We start from the raw sequence: 17,022 nt of genomic DNA on the forward strand, positions 1-17,022 counted from the left end.
AGCTAGACTTGAGTAATCCAGGTAAGAATCCTTATTTACTAGTTACTGAGCAGAACATACTTTAATAGCTTTTCACAGTTACTACTTTGGAATTATATTTTCTTGAAAGACAATAAGTAGTTAACCTTATCTTCAGCCTTTAAAATAAAAGTTTCATATATCTTTAAGAACTTCTGTCTTTGATAATGAGTTCAGTGATTGACTTCATAATCTTAAGTATACTGAAGACTGTAGGACTAATATCGATCAAAAAGCATAAGCATAGAGATTAAAGGTGTTTATTGAATGTAGACTTTGAGCCTTGGACTTGGTATAACTTTTGCTGTCATATTCTGCTTGTAGGTAAAAAGAACATACTCTCATGGTACGTATAGAGCTGGCCCAATGAGACAGATCAGCCTGGTTGGAGCAGTTGATGAGGAAGTGGGGGATTACTTCCCTGAATTCCTTGATATGTTGGAAGAATCACCTTTCTTAAAAGTAAGAACAGAAGGGAATGGGTTGGGAGAAGGGGGACAATATACTGTCTAGTACTGTTACAATAAAGTGAGAGTATGTAATACTTGCTTAGGTAATAGAGTGGTATAACAGATGCTTTTATTGTGACAGATAAAGGCTGCTTTAAAAAAGTTTTTAAAGTAACTCACTTGAAAATTGTGGCTTGTATTTCCCATTAGTGTACACTGCCATGGGGAACACTTTCTAGCTTAAAATTAGAGAGTCGTAAAGACAGTGATGATGGGCCCATTATGTGGGTACGTCCAGGAGAGCAGATGATCCCTGTGGCTGACATGCCAAAGTCACCTTTCAAAAGGAAGAGGTATGTTGAATGATTTTGCTTGATAAATGTCTGGTCAGTATTCTTTCTCTATAAATCCATTTTATCCCAATCCTTTTACTGCTTGATACTATATCTTAGTATAAATTTCTATAAATTATCATCTCAAAATATACTTTCAAGTTGCTTTGTTTTGTAAGGATGTGAATTTTTCGAAATTGTTTACTGTTTAGCCAAATCTGGTCCTTTTTGGAGCTCCAGTAGGAATTTCAGGAGAAAACTGCAGGGAAATGTGAACAGGTATATAACTACTGATGTATGCCATGAGACTGCAGTTAATACCCCTGTTCTTAAATGTGAGTGGATGTTTAAAGACCTCAAGGGACAAGGGCTTCTCTCACCTGAAAGGTAACACTTCCAACATTAAATGGCACCTTTAAGCTTTTCGGTGGTACTAGGTGTAAGTAGCAGCTTAAGACTAGGGATGTACTCTGCAGAACTTGAATATTATACGTCATGAAAAATTGTGTCTTTGGAGTTCTCTGGTTCAAAATTCAAACATTAAAAGGGAGCATACAAGAAGTGGAAGCAGGCCCAGGTGCATCAGAAGGAGAATAGAGACACTGTCCAACCATAAATGGGATGCTGTTAAAGCCAAAGCCAGTTTGGAGCTAAATTTGGCAGGGGATGTGAAGGGCAACAAGGACTTCTACAGGCAAATGGACAGCAAAAAAAAAGACTAGGAAAATGTAAGGTGTCTGCAGAGTGGGGCAAAGGGTCTGGAGGAAAAGGGGGACACACAAGAGGCCAGGATACTCAGTGCTTTATTTGCCCTTGTCTGACATCTTCATTAATGGCTGGGACAGAATCGTAGAATGGTTTAGGTTGGAAAAGACCTTTAGGATCATGAAGTCCAGCACTGCCAAGTCCACCACTAAACCATGTCCCCGAGTGCCACATGTACAGGTCTTTTAGATATCTCCAGGGATGGTGACTCAACCACTTCCCTGGGCAGCCTGTTTTAGTGCTTGACAATACTTCTGGTGAATACATTTTTCCTAATATCCAATATACACCTCCTCTGGCACAACTGGAGGCCATTTCCTCTTGTCTTGTTACTTGGGAGAAGAGTCCAACCTCCACCTTGCTACAGCCTCCTTTCGGGTAGTTGTAGAGAGCAATAAGATCCTGCCTGAGCCTTCTCTCTCCAGGCTGAACAACCCCAGTTCCCTCAGCCGCTCCTCATCAGACATGCTCCAGACTCTTCACCAGTTTCATTGCCCTTCTCTGGACCTGCTCTGGCACCTCAATGTCTGTCTTGGAGTGAGGGGCCCAGAACTGAACACAGGATTTGAAGTGTGACCAGTGCCACTCACCTTCAGCAAGTTTGCAGGTGATACAAAACTGGAAGGAGTGGCTGATAGATCACAGAGTTGTACTGCCATTGATGGGGACCTTAAGAGGCTGTAGAAATGAGCCAGCTCAGTGGACTGATGAGGTTAACACAGGGCTGTGCAAAGCCCTGCTCCTAAAGGAATAACCCCCTGTGCCAGTGCAGGCTGAGGCCCAACTGGCTGGACAGCAGCTCCACAGATAATGACTCAGGGGCCCTGGTGGATGACAGGTTGATCGTTAGTCATCAGTCTGTCTTTGTGGCAAAGCAGGCCAGCAGCTTCCTGGACAGTGTTGAGAAGAGCAGTGCCAGCAGGTTGAGGAGTACCATGTCCAGTTCTGGGATTGCTGGTCCAAGACAGACATAGGCATACTGGAGCAGGTAAGGTGATGTAAAAGTAGTGCATGGGAGAACACAGCATGAGCCAGCAGTGTGTGCTCACAGCTCAGAAACTAATGCTGAGCTCCATCAAAAGGAGTGTGACCAGCAGGTTGAGGGAGGTGATTTGAACCCTCTGCTCTTATGCGACCCCACCCTGGAGTACTCTGTCCAGCCTTGGACCCCCAAAATAAGAAGGACATGGATGTGCTCGAGTGGGTCCACAGGAAAGCCGCAAAGATGATCAAAAGGCTGAAGCACCTCTCCTACGGAGACAGGCTGAGAGTTAGGCTTGTTCAGCCTGGAGGAGGCTCCAGGGAGACCTTAGAGCAGCCTTCCAGTACCTAAAAGGGGCCACCAAGGAATCTGGTGAGGGGTTTCCTATGGCAACAGGTAGGGACAGGACAAGGGTAATGGCTTTCAACTGAAGGAGGGTAGGTTTACATTAGATGTTAAGACGCTCTTCCCTGTGAGGGTGGTGAGGCCCTGCACAGGTTGCCCAGAGAAGCTGTGGCTGCCCCATTCCTGGCAGTGTTCAAGGCCAGGTTGAACAGGGCTTGGAGCAGCCTGGTCTAGTGGAAGGTGTCCCTGCCCATGGCAGGGGATTTGGAACTGGATAAAGATCCCTTCCAACTCAACCCATTTTATGATAACTGGAATTTACCCCTGAGAAAAGAAGGCTTTGAAGGATCATACCAGTGTGTGTAAGCATCTGATGAGAAATTGTAAGAAGGGCTTTTTTCAGCAATGCCCAGTAACGCAGTCAGAGGTAATGGGCACAAACTGAATTTCAAGAAATTCCATTTAAAATAAGAAAGAGAAAAAAAAAAAGAAAAAGGAGTTGACTGTATGAATGGTTGAGCACTAGGATAGGTTGCCCAGGGAGCTTCTGGTGTCTGTGTTGTTGATGTTGCTCAAAACTTGGCTGGACGTGGTCTTGAGCAACCTGCTCTAGTTGAATGGGTGAAGTTGGACTACACAGTCTCCAGATGTCCTTTCCAACCTTGGCTATGTTAATGATTATAAACAGCTCTTGGAAGAGTGCAGCACACAATGTTGGCTCCAGCTGCCCAAGAAAATGATGCTGTGGCTCTGATCCCACTTTGCAGCATGTCCTTCACTTCCATTAAACCCTGAAGAAATAACTTTTTGCTGTTCCTCACTCCCAGTTCTGCAACATGGAACTTAATATCCATACGCATTTCCCAGCAGTTTGGTAGAAACATGAATGATGAAGAAAGACTTCAGGGGGAATTGAAACGTGTATCTCCTAGTCAAGAAGCAGCAGAGGCCAGCAGTTCTCTGCCAGGGGCTGTGCTCACAGTAGAGCCTGGTAGGGCAGATGTGGGGCTTGGGGACCAAGTTCAGTCCAGCCTCCAGTGAGTGCATCAGGGAAGAGTGTGGTGATGGGGCAGGTCTGGTGATGGGAAGTCAAACCAGGAAGTCAGTCTGCCAGTGAGGATCAGGTCCAGTGATGGCCAGAGAGCTCTGTCATGGCAAAGGTGTCCTGAGGTGGGAAGCAAGTCTGTGGGACAGCATGTCTGTGGCTAAGGTCCAGACTGGTGCTCCTGCAGTATGGCTTAAATAGAGCTCCTGGTCTCTGTGGCTGGGTTGGTAGGTGGAGACTGCAGGTGGGGTTGCTCTGTCATTGGGGTCTTTTAGAGCACTCAGGGCCTGACACTGTGGTGGTGTTATTTTTGTTTGGCGTTTTCTTCTTTAATTGCATAGGTATTCTCATTTTTTGCATAGCTCATTACGTTTGGAATTTGTCCTGAGTGTTACTGTCTTATTCATTTGACTGTATGTTCTCACTGAAGGGAGAAAACTAATCCTGTTAGCTGTGGTAGACATTAGGTAACTAAGAGCTATTTCTATATTACTAATGCTGTTTTTCTAATACAGAACTACCAATGAAATAAAAAACTTGCAGTACCTACCTCGAACCAGTGAACCCCGTGAAATGCTATTTGAAGACCGGACACGAGCCCATGCAGATCACATAGGACAAGGTTTTGAACGACAGACTACAGCTGCTGTGGGAGTGTTGAAGGCTGTGCACTGTGGAGAGTGGTAAGCGGTGATTGACTTCCACTTGAGGTGTTTGAAAAATATCTGCCTCAGTTTCCATTTATAATTGGTGGAAGGAACAGGTAATCTAGTATTAGGGATTTAATGAAGATTTAGTAGATACCAGACTTCTTTTCTTACTCCTATCTCTGTGCACTAGATGTGATTGTCTGCCCACTGCTAGACTGCATACAGCATTGCTGTGGGGTTGAAAGGAGAAAGGTGCCTTGCAGTGACAGTTTACAGCTATAATAGGGTTGCTGTAACAGAGTTAATGTTAGGTGTAAAAATGCATCACACCTTGTTTTGCTTTAAGTAGTGCATAAGGACTAACTCAAGTTTCTGCCTCAGAGGTGCACAGGAAGACCTTGGGGCAGTTCTTTGTGTTGTCTGGAAACGAGCAGAATTTTTATGCTGCTGCTTCAAAGTCATGGCTGTTACAATCCTGATTTATTTATGAATAAGGAATAATCCTGTTGGAGGTTATATGATACTCTTTGGTGTCTGTCTTTGGAATTCCCAAATAAGATTCAGGAAGTGAATGTATCTTATTTGAAGCTGTTTACTTTTTAGTCAAATAAAAAGCCCATAATCATATGGGCTTCCTGGCCCAGATCTAAGAAGCATTTTTCAGGATCTTCTGGCCTAGGTTTGGGAGAATGACCTTAGTTCTGAAGGTTACCTTTGCATATGTGAACAGTAGAAACACCTTTTGCTGTTTGTCTAGAGATTAGAAGAGTGAATTCCCTTTGGGTGCAAAGATGCAAATTTGTGTTACTTGCCATGAGTTCAGGGAAATATAAAATGGAATAATTGCTGTTGGGGAAGAACTGGATTGTTAGATGTTAGTGTGTTTGTTTTTTTGGGCTCTGAGATTTGGAGCTGTGTTCTTCTTCAGGTTGATGATAGCTGGAGCCTTAATTTCCTGGTTGCTCTGACTGTGAGAAACTGGAGTGAATTAAGAGTAAGTAGGGGCAGCAGGGCAAGAGCTGAGATTCTGTGTAATCTGAGTATTTTGATACCCTTTGCACATATGAGAAAGACTCAAAGCTTTATCTAAAGAAGTAAAAAAAAAAAAAACAAACCAAACAAAATGCCACTCCCCAAACTTGCATGCCTGTGGAAATTAATAGCAGTTTAAATTGATAGTAATTCAGATCTTAGTGAGAACTGCCCATTCTCATCCTAAACCTTCATCTCAAGATTCCAGTGCTGCACTGCATTGGAATGTGGTAAACACTGGTGCCGTGATCATGCTGATTACCTAATGCCTTAGTGTATCACTTTTGCAGTGATACCAAGTATGCTTTAGAACTCATGAAATGCCAGTGAAATTTTAAATCAGGGAAACTTCGAAGATTTTTACATGGAAATGTGTATGGGTTGTGACAGGGACAGCAAAAGGCACTTCATAGCATTGCTACTGGCAAAATGAAACCCCTGTGTCCTGTGCTTCAGCAAGCAGCTTTCAGGCTGGTGTTCCAGAGTGTGAAGTTGTTAGTACTTCTCTGTATGATCACAGGAATTTCTTATATACTGCCAGACTTGTTATATACTGCCAGATTTGATGCATTAGGTTAGAAATGTTTGTGGTTAAACCTGTAGTCCTGAATGTGTTTTGAAAAGTTACAGCAAGAAGAGTCCAGTCCTTTTAAAGAATGAGGTTAAGGAAAAAAATGGTCATAAATAGTTGCAGCAGTGCTCTAAAAGGAGTTTTCTGATGTCATCTTATAGCTCTGTTTGGATTTAATGAGGTTTTGGACATGGAACTGAGCTATTCTGCTACTGTTTTGCTTGGGGTGGGGAGCACAACACCCTTTAAACTTAAGGTTTTACAGAATATAATCTCAAAGTTGTGCTAAATACCAAATCTGCAAATGCAGGATTCAAAATTATGTCAAAAATGTTTTCTCTGTTACATTTACAAAAGGCATGTCACGTTTTGTGACGGAATTGCAACACAGTTGGTAACCCATGCTGTTGTACGTATATATAGGGACTGAAAAAGGAATGATTTAAAACCAGTCATTAACTATACTTTGTCCTGTATAATGTGTAAAACACAGTAGACGCTGCTGTGAAAACACTGCTTTGGACTGAATTTCTTTTAGTATGCAGATATTAATAGAATCACAGAATGGTTTAGGTTGAAAGGAGCTGTAAAAACCATCCAGTTCCAATCCCCCTGCCGTGGGCATGGACACCTTCAACTAACTGTAACAGGTTGCTCCAAGCCCCATCCAACCTGGCCTTGATATTCTCTGTATTTATTTTAATTCTTAACTTCATTCACAAATACGGTCAACTCCAGAGGTAGATGTGTTAAGAAAAACCCCCAAAACAAACCCAACCAACAAACCCAAACAGATCTGCATTATAAAAAGAAGATGAATGTAGCTGCTACATTTTACACCACCGATCAGAGATGTTTCTGTAAGCTTTTTGCTTTCAGTGCTTGAATCCTCTTCAGGAGCAGATAGACCAAAATATAGAGAGTCATTTTAATCTCTGTAAAACTGAAAGTAAAATATGTGGTTTGCACACTCTCCCTAGCATACTTTCAGTAGTTGATCTGGGACTCTAAAAATAGCCTCAGACTGGTTGTTTTTTGCTTTATTGAGGTCATGACCCAAATAAAATAAACATGTCTCTTCAAAAACCCAATAAACTGCACATCGTTGCCTGCTTTGTGGAACATTAATAACCCTGCATGTATGTATATAAAAATATAAAGATCGATTATCGTCATGCTTTTATAAGAGTGCTGGGACATCCATTAACAAATGCTGAAATGCATTGAGCTGTTCTGCTGTGTCAGCTCCTGCCCCAGGCCCAGCAGATCTGAGGCTGTGGCCCTGTGTGGCAGGGTGGAGGTGGCAGAGGGGTGCAGGGCAAGGGGTCGGCTGTCCCTAGGCTGTGTGCAGGAGTTGGGGGGACCCCAGTGGCTCATGGTTCCTTTCAGCACAGCCTGAGTGCAGTTCTGAAGGTGGTGTACTCCCGTCAGCCTGAGTAGGACTCAGCACTGGATGGAGGAGGAAAGTCATCAGGCTCTTTTTGGCTGATAAATTTCCTTTGCAAACCCACTCCAACATGAGCTTTATCCTATATAAATGGAATCTTTGTATCACCACATTTTTAAAAAACCTTAAAACCTAAACATCCCTCAGAAATACACACATGGAGCTTAGTTTTATGTATTTCCATTGAAGAAGTGAGTTTGGCTTTTAGATCAGAAAGTGGTAAGGGTTGTAGCTGGTTTTGCCTTTTGTTAGCTAATTCTAGGTAATGTCTCTGGAGGAACAATATGAATGTTGGGCATTTCTGTGGGGGAGATGTAGGACAAGAGGTGAATTCTCCTACAGTTTGAATATGGAAAATAACCCTAATTCAGATTTTGCTCTTCTGTAGCTCTCTAGTAAGCACAAATAGGATTGTATTCTTTAGGGATGTTTTGTAGAGGATGCCAGCGTTTGTTGCGTACTTGTGTTGTGGCAGCCTAGTGTAGATACAGCATTACTGCTAACTCTGAACAAGGTGTTTGAGGTAAAGATACTAAGCAATGGTTGCCACAGTACTAGTCAGACTGCTGCATATTTTGAGGTACCTGATGGTTATATCATGTTAGAGTGGTGGTAGAGTAAGCCCAGTGTATCTGAAGCATCTGTCTTTCTGCCTCAAGACAGACAGAGGTCAGTTGAAAATAAAAACTAAACGTAGTGAGTCTTGTTGACCTTTCATTGCTGCTTTTACTGCACTTGTAAAGAAATGTGGTTACTTTGTTAAACCAGTTTAATGAGGTTGTGTTTGGGAATCAGCCTTTTTAGACAATCTTTTTTCCTTCAAAATGTAGGCTGTGTTCTTTTTATCATTTGCTTATCCTTGCAGATTTTCTTTGTTACTCTCTGTAGTGTGTTAGTTTCAGGCTCTGACTGTGGAATTCTTACTCTTCTGTAGGTCTGAGCAGCCTCGTATAACCAAAGATGTAATTTGTTTTCATGCTGAAGACTTCTTGGAGGTAGTTCAGCGAATGCAATTAGATTTGCATGAGCCTCCGCTTTCACAGGTAAGCATGCTCGCCACTGCTTACCAGGTATCCTGTGAGGCTAAATCAGAGTTTTCACCCCTTTTTTTCCTTCCTTTCCCTTTGTTCCTCCAGTGTGTCCAGTGGGTTGATGATGCAAAACTCAATCAGCTGCGAAGGGAAGGCATCCGATACGCCAGAATTCAGTTATTCGATAATGACATTTATTTTATCCCAAGGAATGTCGTGCACCAGTTCAAGACAGTCTCAGCTGTGTGCAGTTTGGCTTGGCACATCCGGCTCAAGCTGTACCATTCAGAGGAAGAACTCTCTCAAAATACGAGTACAGTTGAAGCAGGGACCTCTGCAGACCCCAAGTCTTCGGTTATTGGACTTCAAACTGACAGCAGAATTTGTACAATGAGCAAAAATACCTCCGAAGACTCCAAATTCTCAGCTGCTCTCCAGACAAAGTACCTGCAGCAGGAATTCATGCCGATAAAACACGAACCTATTGCCTCTCACCGAATAAAGGAAGAACCCATGGATGTCGACCTGCCTGAAAAGACAGTGGCACCCAATGACGCCGGGGGCCAGACTGTTCAGACTAGGTTGGATCACATTGAATTGACGGCATTTAAGTTGGAAACGGATTCTAAATTTGAACCTGGCAGCAAGGACTTACAAGGCAAGTTATGCTCTGGAGGTCACATACATCCAGATGATACAAGACAGCATAGTTCATCATATCCAAAACTGCATGGACAAAGAGAGGATGATTTTTTGTGCTAAATTTGTATATATGGTTTTAAATTCCTTTTTAAACTTAATGATTCATAAATTCTGTGAGGCAAGTTTGTGACTTGCCTTCGCATCTGTTACAGAAAATAGTTATGTAGCTTTGTAACATTCCTCAGTGCCTGTCCATAACTGTGAAGTATCAAAGCACTTAGGGCCAGATGCACTGTAAACACTGCAGGTTTAACATACAGAAGTCTTTAAATAATTTTGAGTTGTAGGTTTTAGAGTAGAGCTGACATTTAACATATATATTTTTTGTAAGATGAGCCAGAATTCTTTTTGACAATTCCAGGCTTTTCCATAGAGCTTATTTATACCAATTTTTTCATTTTAAATGTGTCAGCACTGTAGTGTAAATATCTTTTTTAAAGATCTTTTTAGTGTGATTTATACTGAAATGTGAGCCGCTTAATAAAGGTTCATAACAACAGATTGGTTTTATTTTTGGGTCTGCAAAAAACAATTCAGTTCAACTGCCTCTCTAAATGGTTATGTTTCTACCTGCACTAATGCATAGGATGCCCTCACGCTGCTGTGGGGTGAGGAGCTGTAGCAAACTGAGGTAGAGCTGAGGCATTCTCCGTAAATTGAGGTTAGTCAGAACACAAAACCAGTCCTTCCTTCACATGGGCTCAGTGAGGCACTCCCCAGACTCCTGCATCAGATGTTAATGTGGAACAGAGATAAGACCTTCCCTGTTGTGAGGACAGTTGGACACCCCATGGGCTCCGGGACCTGCGTGCACCTCTCTAGAGGAGCTGGTGCAAGGGAGCAAGCTCCCTTCTGTGCCTGCCTCTTTGCCCTGCTCCAGCCGCAGTTAAGGCAGCTCCATTTCACATTTAAAACTTAAAAACAACATCCCCCTTCAAATAGTTAATTTGACTAAAATTAAACCAACAAAGATTATTTAAATGGTTACTCACCAAGCTGTAAAGGCTTCAGTCTTTAGTAGTGACCTGTAATTCCTGGAGACACATTTGGATTTGAATTGCTCCCTGTGCTGATACCACCAGGCAGTACGCATAGTTGCCAACGTGTCCAGTAGGAGGATTCCTCTCAAGTCCCAGTCTGGAAGCAAGAGTTGTTTAATGAATAAAGTAACAGTGATGTCCACATTAAAACTGTTTTCCTCTCTCCCCACCTGTGGGACACTTGAGTTCTCTTAAGCTGTGTTCTGAGGGAAGAGGATTTCAAGGGTAGCTAGCATCTGGTGTAGTAATGGCAAAACCTCTGTAATTTAACTTATTTAATTCTTTGTGTAACATATTAGTGTATAGCTCAAACACATCTGAATGATACTTCTTTTTCAGGTAGCTACGAATAGCAGTAAACTGCCCTACAGCCTGTCCTTCAACTAAGTATGTAAAGCTGAAGATCCTAGGCCTGTGGTTATTTCCAGTGCCCTCTCAGCTCTGATGTTTTATTTTTGGTTTAATTTATTTTTCCTCTAGCTCTCTAAAAGCTGTACAACCTTTACCTACCCAGGTTATAACCTTTGATGCACTTGGTTATCACTTTGGGTTCATTTGTAGCAATAGAACAATGTGACTTCCAGGTGATATCTAATTCAACTACCTAAGGCCCTTTTGTTGCAAACATTTTGGTTCTAGGTTGTTAAACTTCAAAGTGTTACTGTGTACTTAGGCCTGGCACTAAAATCAGCCATTTGACAGATGAGTGCCCTGATCTGTTTAAATCTGAAATAGGTCTGTCAAGGAATTATTAATTAAATCATTTTTGAATTGCTAAATGTTACTCCTCCATAGCCATAATTACATATTAGAGAAGCAATAGCAACATGAATCTCTGTGATGTGGCTCATAGGTCCTTAAGTCTCACTGCTCATTTCTTTACTACTGGCTAAGAGATGAGTACCGGTTTTACAGCCTCAGGGATCTTGCTTTCCCCTCACACCATTAGCAAACGGTTCATGTGTGACATGGCAAGTTATTACTCGAGCAGATTCTGATTTGAAAAATTCACTGCTTCAAGAGTTTGAGCCTTCCTGATAGTAGAAACGTGGGCTCAGCTCCCTCTGTGTTTTGTGGATTATCTGGAAGCTTCCACCCATAATCTCTTTGGTTTAATGAACATCCATACACAGTTACGTAGCTTTCTGTTCCTCTTCTCTGTGCCAGTCATTGGAGAGCCGTGAGAGAGGAGAGCTGCAGGTTGTAGTTTGCACTGAGTGGGATAGCTGAAGGCTCCATCTTTATCAAAACCAGCCTTGCCAGATACTGCTTCAACACCCCAACAACAAAACCTTATTTAGTTTACTTAAAATCTTCCCTGTGATTTTATGCTATTGTTCATTCTGATTCAAGTCCTTTTTTAGATGTCAGATTTTAGTGAAGTGTGCCCACCTCTGACAGCAGCTTCCTGCATCACACACCCTGCCCAGACTGAAAATCAATCCATCTTTGAAAATGGTTTAGCAAACCCAGTTTTACACTTGAGAGCAGAACTTTTTTTCCTTTTGAAGACCCGTTTCGTGGTCTTGGCCAGTGATGGCCTCGAGCTTCTGCTCAGGTATGGCTTGGTTCTTCCTTTTTATCACTTTTAGAATCTTAAGATTAAACCAGAGGGATTTCAGATTCACACAAAAGTGGAAGCTTTTCCATTTTCTGTGCATCCTCTGTGATTTTTGAGACAGGCCAGAGCCTCATTTTTAAACAGAATTCCTTGCGGACAATATCCAGAGGGACCTTGACACACTTGTGAGGTGGGCTGATGCCAACCTCATGAGGTTTAACCATGCCAAGTGCAAGGTCCTACACCTGGGTGGGAGCAATCCCAAGCACAGCTACAGGTTGGGCAGTGAAGAGATTCAGAGCAGCCCTGCGGAGAAGGACTTGGGGGTGTTGGTTCATGAGAAAATGAACATGAGCCGACTTCAGTGTATGCTCGCAGCCCAGAAAGCCAACCGTATCCTGGGCTGCATCAAAAGGAGCGTGACCAGCAGGTCAAAGGAGGTGATCCTGCCCCTCTACTCTGCTCTTGTGAGACCTCACTTGGAGTATTGTGTGCAGTTCTGGTGTCTTCAACATAAAAAGGACATGGAACTGCTGGAACAAGTCCAGAGAAGGGTCACGAGGATGATCAGGGGACTGGAGCACCTCCCGTATGAAGATAGGCTGAGAAAGTTGGGGCTGTTGAGCCTGCAGAAGAGAACACTGCGTGGAGACCTCATAGCAGCCTTCCAGTATCTGAAGGGGGCCTATAGGGATGCTGGGGAGGGACGGACTCTTCATTAGGGGCTGTAGTGATAGGACAAGGGGTAACGGGTTCAAACTTAAACAGGGGAAGTTTAGATTGGATATAAGGAGGAAACCCTTTCCTGTTAGGGTGGTGAGGCACTGGAATGGGTTGCCCAGGGAGGTTGTGAATGCTCCATCCCTGGCAGGGTTCAAGACCAGGTTGGACAAGGCCTTTGGTGACACGGTTTAGTGTGAGGTGTCCCTGCCCATTGCAGGGGGGTTGGAACTTGATGATCTTAAGGTCCTTTCCAACCCTAACGATTCTATGAACGATACGGGCAGAATTACCAGTATCTCTCAGAACTCCCTCTGCACTCCAAGACATCATCAGTCTGGGCTGACTGGCTGTGTCAGGGTGATGCTTACTTTGCTTGTTTGGGAAAAAAAAAGAGATTAAAATTAGAGCATTTTTTGTCCTCTGCCTGTGTTATGTTTGTTCTGCTGTGGCTCTCGTTCAGAGGGGAGCACCTTTCATGAGGGTTTCAGCTCCCAAATTGTTCATTAGTTGGCCAAAGGTCTCGCTTTGGTTTCCAGCGGTCCCTTCCTGCCGCGTGCAACTTCGTATTCACACTTTTGCTTCAGCAATAAATCTTTCATGTTCCTGATGTACTGAAACTAGTCTTTGCTTATTGCTTTTTCCCCCCTCCCTGGATTTCAGCTCTTACCTGACCCTTCCTGTTAGTTGGGCTGAAGTCTCCAGTATTGTAGTTGTGTCTCTTGTTGTTCTGCAGACTGGAAAGCTCTGCTCAAGGCCAATGCCGGCCCTTCCCGGTACCGACATGGTGTATTCTCAGCCCTGTTCCATCACCCATGTGGTGTGCAGAAGCGTAGCCTTGTTCTCCTAGATACTGGTACCGTGCTTGTGGTAGCAAAGAGTTGCATTGTACTGTCACTACCGGTAGCTTTCAAGGTGGTAGCTACTTTTCCTTTGTTTTTTAACTTACTGGATCTTTTGCATTTCACTTGCAACTGACTTCATGTGTTATATACAAGTGTTACTCAGTGTTGTGTCACCCCCCCCACCCCCTTCCCCGATGCCTGCAAATTGGCTCTGAAACAGCATTTTCCTTACAGGTACTGCCGGCATGCAGACTTTCCCTTCCTTGTTACTATAGTGAATATTTCAATACTTCTTTAACTGAGATATTAATTCTATCTAGTATTAGAAATAAAGTATTATTTCAGAGGGTGAAGATTTGAGTATTAATCTGTGAAAGAATTCCTTGGTGATAAATAAAATTGATTTTTAAGCAGATACACATGTGCACAGTAAATAAGTTGCTATTGCAAATTACATAGGAAATGGAAACGTGAAATAGTGGAATGCTGTGAAACAGATCTGAATATTGCAGATTTGGAAAATTGAATAAGTCTTCCAAGAAACACAGGACTCTGGTACTCACTGTTCAGAATGACTGTTCTCTCATATGTGCATGTGACTGAGGAAGCTGAATTGACTGAAATAAATCCATGTTTTCTCCACGCTGATTGGCAAAGTACAGTGTTGTGAAATGGTGGACTACCACCAGACCCCACCCGGATGAAAACTGTACAGCTGTGATCAAGAGAGAAAAGGACTTTGGGGGCTTCTCAAGCTGTGTGGAGAACCTTGTCTTTAGGTGCATGTGCACAAGCTGGAAAGGGGAAGGCTGGATTTCCCCTGACCCCTGCTTCGCTGTGAACGACGCTGATGGGAATGTTTTCTCTGGTTGTGAGTCGCTGTGTCCCACTGGTATTTAATTCCTTTCCCAAATGGATGAAATGCACTTTAAAAACTGTGTAATAGGTGATACTGATATTTTGTGCAGATCCCACTGAATTTGCAGCATATATGGGAGAATTTGGGAAACTGATTCCCGTAACTCATTTCATTACTCTTAGAAATGCACATTCAGTGTTCTGTGCAGAAGCTGTGATTAACTTCACCGTTTCTGGGTTTCAGTTTGGATTAGAACCATCAGGGATACTGACTTTGCAGATTTGGTGTATTATATTCCAACCGCTGTTTTGCTCTGTGCCATGATGCTCGTATTTCCTTTGCCTTGGAGCTATGCTGTACTCCAGTGCTGGCTAAACACCAATCTCCTTGTGTCCTGGTCATGCTGATAGATGAGCCTACTGATGAGGGTGTTAGTACTAAATAGTCCTTTAATATTTGGTGTACAGTTATGATAATCTGATACAAACATTGATTAAAGCAGCAGTTTAAAATTCTATTTTCATCAAGTTTGATTTTTCAGTAACACTTATATTTTCTTTCACCCGTTAATTTCCAGCTCACTGCTATGTAAGTTGCAATGTTTGGTGCAGCTTAGGCCTCTGTTTTAAAGATGATACTTTCTGTGGCAGTTTTATTCTGGTTGTGTTGAGACAAAACAGGGCAGTTGGTTGAGAAAGCTGTTCCCCAGGTGTTTCAAGAGAATGAGACCTGTGTGCGGAAGACTAGTGTAACTAAGTCAAAACTGCTAAAGCTGTATTCTGAGTGTGCAGGGACACTCAGGGACTTGTCTGTCTAGTCAATGCAGCGACAGCTTTTGTAATCACAGAAATGAATTATTTAGACTAAAAAGCATAATTGAGAAGTGATTTCTTTACAAACTTCATAAGTAACACTGAGATAAAAACTCATACTGATAAACTCAGCTTGGGGTCTCATTTATTCTTTGCTTCTTGCACTCACACTGCTGTTCTGTGCTGCATTAACTTCTCTTATGCTTGCCTGCTTGTGAGTTTGGGTTTGTTGGAAAAGGCAGACTGAAGGAAACAGCTGGACTGAGTTGCAGATTCTTTACTCTTCATCCACCTTCTGTACAAGCCCGAGGAGAAAATGTTGAACTGATAGTGGATGGCACTGTAGAGGTCCAGCTGCAGGGGTTCCTTACGTTGCCTTAGGCTGCATAGCCCAGTGCTTTCAGCAGTGAGTCTATAGCTGGGCCTGTCCAGGTCTGAAGGATCACGTGGAAGACTAACTGCATCCAAACCTAAAAACCATAAAGGTACAATGAAAGGGTACAAACATTATTTTTTCCAGTTCAGCAGAGTTATTTTTACCTCAGTCTCAGTTAAAAAGTGTTATGTGTTACATGCTCATGCTTTGCTTTCTGTGCTAATAAATGCAAAGAACTTATTTCTTAGGATGCAGTTACTCAGGAGCTTTGTTACTGCAAACTATGGTATTTGTTCCCAAAGGATAGTGGTGTTAAAATAGGTAACACTGGATGTTGGTTCAATTCTGGGTGTCTGGGAGTCTCATGAAAGTCACTTTGATCAGAACCTTTGTGTCACCCAACTTCTAAACTGAGCAAACACGGAAACTTCCACGAGGTCACTCCAAGGTTTTGTTTCTGTACTACTGTGTGTATGTCAGACAATAACACTGCTTCCGTCTCTTACTTAGTCCTGTGCTGGCCTATCTTGTAACACTGTCACCTGTGCCGAGCAGTGCATTTGGGGTGTCTGTACACATGTCTCTGGTACATTCAGGTTCAAGGTGGGGAAGTGTATGTCATGTAATGGTATTTTTCAAGTAGAAAAAGAACAGAAAACCTGTTCTTGATTTGTCCCGTTCTAAAATGGTGACAAATCAAGAACAGCCATGTGAATAGGTAATTGAACATTTAAGTTTCTTGATCTTTCACACATGTGCATTGATTATTTTCCTTTATCAGACAGAAGTAGATACTCTCCTACAAAGTATGCTGCAGTGTTCCAGCTTGTATAAATGATTTGAAGGAAAATGGTGCGGAACATAAATCTCCATATACAATATGTATATCATCTTTCTATATATATTATGTATATAATATATATAACAGCACTACACAGTAAATACTTGCAGTCTCATTTCAGAACTGCAAGCTTTGAAGTGCACTGTCAAGCGCAGCTGCTGAAGGCAGAGCAATCCCTCCACACCCCGCATCAGCTGCCACAAATACCTGGGGTGAGTGTTCATCCGGGTGCTGGTACTTGGGCTGTAGTTCCCTTCTGCCTGTGTCTCACAAGTCAGGGTGAGCCACTGGCATCCACTTCCCTTTTCCCTGCCATCCCTTTTCCCTGCCAGCTGTGTCACATCTGCTTTTCACCTTTTCTGTTCTGATCAACGGAGATCAGCAGATCAGTCTCAAACAAAGTGTGAGGAGAGCTCGTTCCATCTCAGCTGTCAGCGGTGCCTTTGCGAACAGGGTAGTTGTGAACAGAGGGAATTCCTGCAGCAGCTTCTGGAAAGGTCACAGTGCACTACAGCATGCTTTGTATTGTACATCCTTTTGAGTGAGACATTGCAGAAGAGCAAGACTGTGTGTACAAAGGCATCAGCAGAGGTTAGGTC

The 17,022-nt window shown here is 42.8% G+C and overlaps 1 protein-coding gene across 2 annotated transcripts in view; it reads left to right on the top strand.

Moving 5' to 3' along the window:
* Positions 1-9,868, top strand: part of RSBN1L (round spermatid basic protein 1 like) — a 52,797-nt gene extending 42,929 nt beyond the window's left edge. For both annotated transcript variants that reach the window (XM_057422414.1, XM_057422415.1), the window contains 5 exons: positions 343-480; positions 678-820; positions 4,452-4,619; positions 8,571-8,679; positions 8,773-9,868. In XM_057422414.1, coding sequence (XP_057278397.1) covers positions 343-480; positions 678-820; positions 4,452-4,619; positions 8,571-8,679; positions 8,773-9,429 — 1,215 coding nt within the window. In that variant the 3' untranslated portion in view covers positions 9,430-9,868. The remainder of the gene's footprint in view (positions 1-342; positions 481-677; positions 821-4,451; positions 4,620-8,570; positions 8,680-8,772) is intronic.
* The last annotated feature ends 7,154 nt before the right edge of the window (positions 9,869-17,022 follow it).

The sequence above is a fragment of the Pezoporus wallicus genome, unplaced genomic scaffold, assembly GCF_028554395.1.
Source record: "Pezoporus wallicus isolate ANWC-B61680 ecotype Strahan unplaced genomic scaffold, APGP_CSIRO_Pwel_v1 contig_3058, whole genome shotgun sequence".
Lineage (NCBI taxonomy): Eukaryota > Metazoa > Chordata > Aves > Psittaciformes > Psittacidae > Pezoporus > Pezoporus wallicus.